Source organism: Chaetura pelagica, unplaced genomic scaffold, assembly GCF_000747805.2.
Source record: "Chaetura pelagica isolate M959 unplaced genomic scaffold, ChaPel_1.0 scaffold207, whole genome shotgun sequence".
Lineage (NCBI taxonomy): Eukaryota > Metazoa > Chordata > Aves > Apodiformes > Apodidae > Chaetura > Chaetura pelagica.
Window position 1 is genome coordinate 2,796,960 of NW_009953929.1, and position 6,625 is coordinate 2,803,584.

General features: G+C 38.2%; 1 protein-coding gene across 1 annotated transcript in view; it reads right to left on the reverse strand.

The window, feature by feature from the left end:
* COL4A4 (collagen, type IV, alpha 4) overlaps positions 1 to 6,625 on the reverse strand; it is a 60,649-nt gene that overhangs the window by 29,579 nt on the left and 24,445 nt on the right. Inside the window, exons 14-18 of the mRNA XM_010001663.1 lie at positions 5,671 to 5,715; positions 4,690 to 4,743; positions 2,484 to 2,553; positions 1,353 to 1,457; positions 620 to 784 (exon numbers count right to left, since the gene is read on the reverse strand). Coding sequence (XP_009999965.1) covers positions 620 to 784; positions 1,353 to 1,457; positions 2,484 to 2,553; positions 4,690 to 4,743; positions 5,671 to 5,715 — 439 coding nt within the window. The remainder of the gene's footprint in view (positions 1 to 619; positions 785 to 1,352; positions 1,458 to 2,483; positions 2,554 to 4,689; positions 4,744 to 5,670; positions 5,716 to 6,625) is intronic.

The following is a 6,625-nucleotide window of genomic DNA, read 5'->3' on the forward strand; positions in this document are numbered from 1 at the left end:
TCCTGGAAGGCCTGTCTGACCTTTTGCTCCAGGTTCTCCAGGGATCCCTCTCTCAGTACAGATTATACCTTTGAAAAAATTGTACAGCCAGGTTAAATCAGGTTGTCTGTTTCCACAGCTCAGGTGATCTGTTCTCCTCTCCCTTATCTTGTTATCCTCACATGAAAAGCTGGGGATCTTACAAAATACTTGACAAATGGTTGCTTTTATATCATACCACAAGAGTCAGTTTTGCTAGTATTGATGCTGACAGAGATTTTTTCATTGCCATTACTTCCTTTTTCCACTGTAGAATGTTATGACTCATTTCTTTGCTAAAAGATTCTGAGTTGGGTTTCCTCCCCAGTTTGCTGTGTTTTTAACTTTGAGTGATATATTTTTACAGACATTTTTAATATATGCCACTTTGTGAGTTTAAATCACCCAGAAAATGATGCAAATATTTACATTTCATTGACTGACCATTAATAGGAAAAACTTGTTTTTTACATCACATGTAAAGTTGGATGTATCTGCCAAAATGCACTTTTGACTTCTGTTTTTTTAGGACCAATGTAGGCAATTAATCTGTTAATATGCAGGCTTATATTCTTGCCACATAAATTGCTGTTGAACCTACTGGGTAGTCCAGGTAAGCCTTGTCTTCCTGGCTGCCCTGGTAGGCCTGGTGGTCCAGGAAATCCAGGTCTTCCTGGGATTGATTCACCTGCTCCAGGAAAACCAGGGTCACCTTGAAAACCTTGAGGTCCTGGTGGCCCACTTACTCCTGGCAGCCCAGGCAGACCTATAAAGAAAACAATGGTATATGGCCTACATAGCATCACAGTAATGATTATTACAGTGTATTAAGGAGGAAATTACAGACCACTAAGTACCATCTTGAAGAAGAGCTTCTATATAACAAAGACTTAAATCTAAAATTCTAGGTTTTCCAGGATTCTAAAGCCTCCTGGCTTTAGACCTTTAAATGCTGCTTTACCTCCTCACCATTATCTTATTTCCAGACATCCCAGTTAATCTAGTTCTTTATATAGAGCAAAGTCATCCTAACCACCTTCCTTTTGTGCCTGTTTGAGATGGAGGGTAGAGTTTTTGAGCACAGAACTCCAGATGCAGGCATACCATGGTTTTACAGTGCATGGTAGCATTGTGTTAATTCCTAATATTCTGTTTGTAACATTTGGGGTTTTTTTTGGCCATGGAGTGCTGAGATAGTATTTTTTACCTCTTTGTAGAGGTAAAAGTCAAAAAGTCAAGTTGGTGACTTGCTGATGCAAGAGCAAAGACCAGATTTATTTTAGCTGCTTTCTCTCCTGCTGCACAGTTCAGATTTTATCCTCTGCTTCACTTACTTGTTCCATCCTCTCCTGGTCTTCCTAGCAGGCCTGCAGGACCAATTGGTCCAACTGACCCAGTATCACCAGCAGGACCTGGAAATCCAGGATCTCCTCGTGCACCTACACAGAGTTATAAAAACGTGAATTGAACACCTTAAGCAATTGTCAGCTTAAACCTAACTGCAATAGAAATCATAATTGGGAAACTACAAAAAAAGTAAAATACAATAACTTGTTTTGTCTATGAAATATTTTTAAATGTGAAATGATTTAATTTTAAGGTGGGAGGATTTGGTTACTTTTCTACGGATTCCTGCCCATTTTGTGGGCACCTGTTTTAGCCTTAATCACTCCACAGTATTGTATTTTTGTGCTACATATTGCAGAACACACATAGAAGTGTTTGCCCAAATTAAACACATGTAGTGCTTAAAATACATCTCATATTGTGCCTGTTTGTCAGGGCACACCAGGAGGTCATTTCAGGATCATCATGAGAAGTTATCTTAAAATGTTCTTATAATACAAGTTCCCCAAGAGTAGGATGGCAAACAAATCCCTTCAAGGCAGCCAGCTTGGCTGTCCCCTACTGACTCCTGCTATGAAGTAAGAATCCCACACACCTTTTCACCAACTAGATGATAAAAATCCAGCCTGAGGTTTAGGTAGGAAGGTAATAAGATTGACAGGTATTCTGTTGGGAGCAAGAGTTCCAGGATTTCACCCCTGCTGTGCAATAGGAAGCTTAATTGTAGTCTAAATTCTGTGTTGTGGCAATTCTGAAAATAGTAGTTCTAAATTCAAATGGGAATGCCAGGTTTTTTATTTGCCATTCATTATCCAGCCTGGGCTTATTTTTCATAGCTTTTTCCTAAACATGCTTAAGTCCACTAACTAGGGATAGCCCTGCAGATCTAGCTGTGACTGAAAGCATAAAGTGACCATTTCAAGCAAACATTTAATCTGAAACTTGCATGCTTAATGTAGTTCCAGTAAAATCAGTGAGACACAAACAAACACAGAATGTGGCCATGAGGAAGATGTTTTATGATCCTGTCCCCTGAATCCCTGGTGATCACTTTTAAACACCTCAGCAAAGTAGGTCCTACACACTTTGTGCAGCAGAAAGATGAAACTAGTGATAACCTTTCACAGGAAGCAGCGGAGTTCCAACAGCTCCAGGAGGACCTGGGGGCCCTTTGTCTCCTGGATCCCCCTGTAAGAGTCCAACAATAACTTTTACTGGCAGATGCAAATATGCAGTGTGCTAGCACGTAAATGAAAATTGCAGCAGTGGTGGGGTATGTAGGGTTGTGAGACAGATCATCTGGGAAACTCAGTTTTGACACTTTATAGTTATATATAACTATATATATAGTTTTATTTAAAACCAGGCAACGAGATTTAACATCATGGGTTTTTTTCAGGTTACCAGTGACTAGAGGTCACTGGTAAAATACCTATTGCACATGTCTATTTGACTTCAGAATTTGTGACTGGTGTATTGGATTTCACTCATATATGTATTGTAAAGAGGAATCAATTACAGTGAATCAGTACCCTATTTAATTGAGATATTTTGATTTAATATCCATGCTGTAATTATTTGCCTTGAAATACTACACCAGAATTTGCAAATTACTTCCGTGATGACAGTAGCATTAAGAAAAGAGGTTTCACAGTATGGCAGATACTATTGATGGTGAGAGAGACTTAAAGTTCTTACAAGAAGTCTAAAAATCAGCATCAGGGAAACAAAAATGCTTACTAACAGCAAGGAAAATCACTTCTGCTTGGAGGTTTTCTAAATTAGCTTGGATTTTGATATTTAGAATTGCAAGCAAAGTAGACTTCAGAGAAGTCTTGTGTGTGGCAAATTGTATTAGACTTTTTGCTTTGTAGATTAAGAATCAACCCTGTTCTCTGCAGCAAATGGGAAATGCAAAAAGAATGTGAATGTGGGAACTGCGTAGTGAGGCTGCATTCCTGGGACTGGAGTTCAGGGCCTTTAGGACAGACAAGCAGAACTGGAACTGCCACACTGGATACCCATTCTTACAGAAGTGAAACAAGGAGCCCATACTACCCTCTGGGCTTTTTTTAATAAGTGTTATCTCTACCATATTTAAACAGTTCTGGAGCTGCTGTCCTTTTGTTCTGTTGTCTTTGGCTATTCAAGCAGAAATGTAAATTTGTCTTCCTTATTGACATAGAAGAGTCTTCTGGGTGGCAGGAAAGAAAAAAAACCTAGCATTTTTTCTCCTTTGGTAAACTCACAAAGTATGCTGAGATTGAAAATTAATTTCATTATGATAAAAGTACCAAAGATTTGTACAACAGATGCATATAGCCCAAGTCTTATGTGACTTTCATGCTGATTTTAAAATGACACTGCCAGAACACAAGAATGAATTAGACAGTCAATGAGCTAAGGTGAAAAATTTCAGTTCCTTGCATCACCTTAACTGACAAATTTCAGTGGTGCTCTCTGGAAATCTCTGTCTTTAGGCTGTTACATCTTATGACCCTCTCTGAAAAATCTCCGTGAGGATGGAATATTCTCAGGTGGTGCTTTAAACCTATTCTTGTTCCTCCAGTTTTAGCAGATTATAAGCAACACCTGGTGAGGCCAGATGAACAGTTGATGCAGAATAGATAAATGTGCACTTTTCAGAAATAAAAAAAATATACTCATCAGTGTGAATACTTTTTTAACAATGCAACACTTAAGGTTTGATTCTAGTTTTGGAAAGTAAAGGACTGTAATGATCTTTCTGCTACTAAATAAGACATGCAGTGTTTCTGTCTAATTAGTATCTTAATTGTTGTGAGGCTGCTAATGAGCAAATGGCAGAAAAATGAAAATTCATGGACATTTTTTTTTTTCCCAAGCTATGACTACATAAATGAAATCTTGGCTGAAGAAGTTGACCTAACACTCTCCTGGCAGTCCTTTGAAACAAGTAAACCTGTAAGTAAACCAAATGTTTTTATTGTATTTTTACTTATTTACTCCATGTGCTTGTCATTTTCCCTTTGTAAACCTACTACTTGAAAACTTGTTCATTGCTTTTTATTTGTCTGCTTTCAAATATATCTTTAGTTGTTTACTACTTATGGCAAGATAGGATCAGCCACAGCCTATTTCTTTTCCTCATCACAGATCATGGAAAGTGTGTTCCAATCTTAATTGTCAATTTGTAACTAAGGGGATTTTTGCTAAAATCTCAAGTGTCATTCCTCTGATTTCACAGGTGCGACTAATCGTGCTTTAAGGAGTTAGTGCACCTTTCCAAAAAGAAGTCATTTATAGAGGGGATCATGTGTCTGCATTGTTTGGTAGCTTTTTTACCTGTACTCCAGGATAGCCAGGTTGTCCAGGAAAACCAGCAAATCCCATTTCCCCCTGGAAAGGGTCACATAAACATAATTCGATGAACCCATTAAGATATTAATAAAAGTAATTGAACAAAAAAAACCAAAACAAACCCAACCAGTAAGGCAGTCACACAGTACTGTTACGATAGCATCTGCAGCTTGTTTTAGAAAATGCACTGGGTTTGTAGAAGAGTTGGTATGTTTCACAGAAACTTTTCTGTTAACCTGGTGATACATGTTGGGTTTATTATTTGGATAGTGGTCAGCAGATTCAGTGTAGCTGAGGCACAGGCCTAGCTGGAATACATACCAGAAGACTCTAACAGACTGTCTGCTTAATACAGCTTAAATGGGTTTGCTGCCTGCTGAATGATCCTCTTAAACTACCACTGTATGGAAAGCAGCTGCATATCAGCTGCTCTTCTCATTTTATGATCTACCAATATACTCATCCAGCCAGTATTCAAACTCTTTAGGTAGGCAGTAGTAAAAACCAGAGTAAAAGTAAGATCTATATACCAACATCTGTTGTTCTTTCATGCAGTAAGATATTGCAAATTCATAACTAACATTTAGCAGACTTAACAGGAAAACTGGAATTTCTCCAGCCAGAAAGCTATACAAAACAAACATATAACACAAAATTACAAAAACAATGCTACCATGGCAACTAAAGTTACCATGCTCTGAAACCTCTATCATGCTACATATAGATCCACTGGCTTTTCCTCCTGCTTGCAACTTCAGATTCCATTAGCCAATTTCAGCCAAATTTCAGAGTGTGGCAGAAATTCGAAGACAAAGGGTTCATATGACTTCTGTGGCAACAGGTAGCAGGAGAAAAAGGAAGAAATGCAATGTGGGCTATTAATTCCAAATCTGCACAAATCCATGTAAACCCAAATATCACTGATACCACTATTCAGGGAGCTGCTTATACTTCATGTCTTCTTACCTTCATTCCAGGAAAACCTGCACGTCCATAAGAACCAGGATTACCCTGATTAAAGCAAATAAAATATGAGCTAAAACAGTAAAAGCTTATTGAAAATGTCACCTATTCAGAATTGCTGAGCACTTAATGTTCCTTAGATATTTATTACTTGAGATATTTCCCAGTAATAGTATCGTTCAGAATTGCTGAGAAGCTAATAATCCTTACATAGTTATTACTTGGGATATTTCCCAAAAAAATTTGCAAAGTTTCTGCAAAATTCTTTTTGTGAGAGATGGGCATGAATTTGAACTACAGCCCAAAGTAAACCAGACAGGTCTTCGCAGACAGGAAGGTATGGAATACGTGAATATCGCTGAGTTAGTACTGTGCTCCTCCACAGAAGTTTGTGCAGCTCTAAATATTTAGAGGATAACCCTACAGATATACTTTCTTTCCAAGGACAGAACATCTGTATGAACATCTGTTTAAGTCTGAGGCAGAGTAAGTCTCAGGGCAGGACTTTGAAGTATTATATACAGAAAGTATGGTAGATTAGTTTTAGAAATACTTCATTATCTTCCTTGGAAATGCAAACCTAAACTGCAAAATATATAACGAATCTAATTTGTTAAGTAACTTCTTCTGCAGCTTCCTTACCCTTAATCCAGGGAATCTAGGAATGCCTTTTTCACCCTTTTCTCCTCTCCCAGGTATACCCTGGAGCATTCAAAACAGTTTGTTTAAACAGGATGCTCAGTGAAGTTTGCCATAAATTTTACTTTTTGTGTGAGTTAAGTTACGTATGTATTAGGTTGATGGTTCTTGTTCACTTGCTAGGCTCAGTCACTGGGGCTTCCTTCACACAACCCTACTGACAGTGCCTGTGGACCTGCACTTATTCAAGGAACTTGCCTGGGTCTCAACTCCCATGTTTGGTTGTGTTTTTTAAGTTCTAGGTACCTCTTGGACTGCA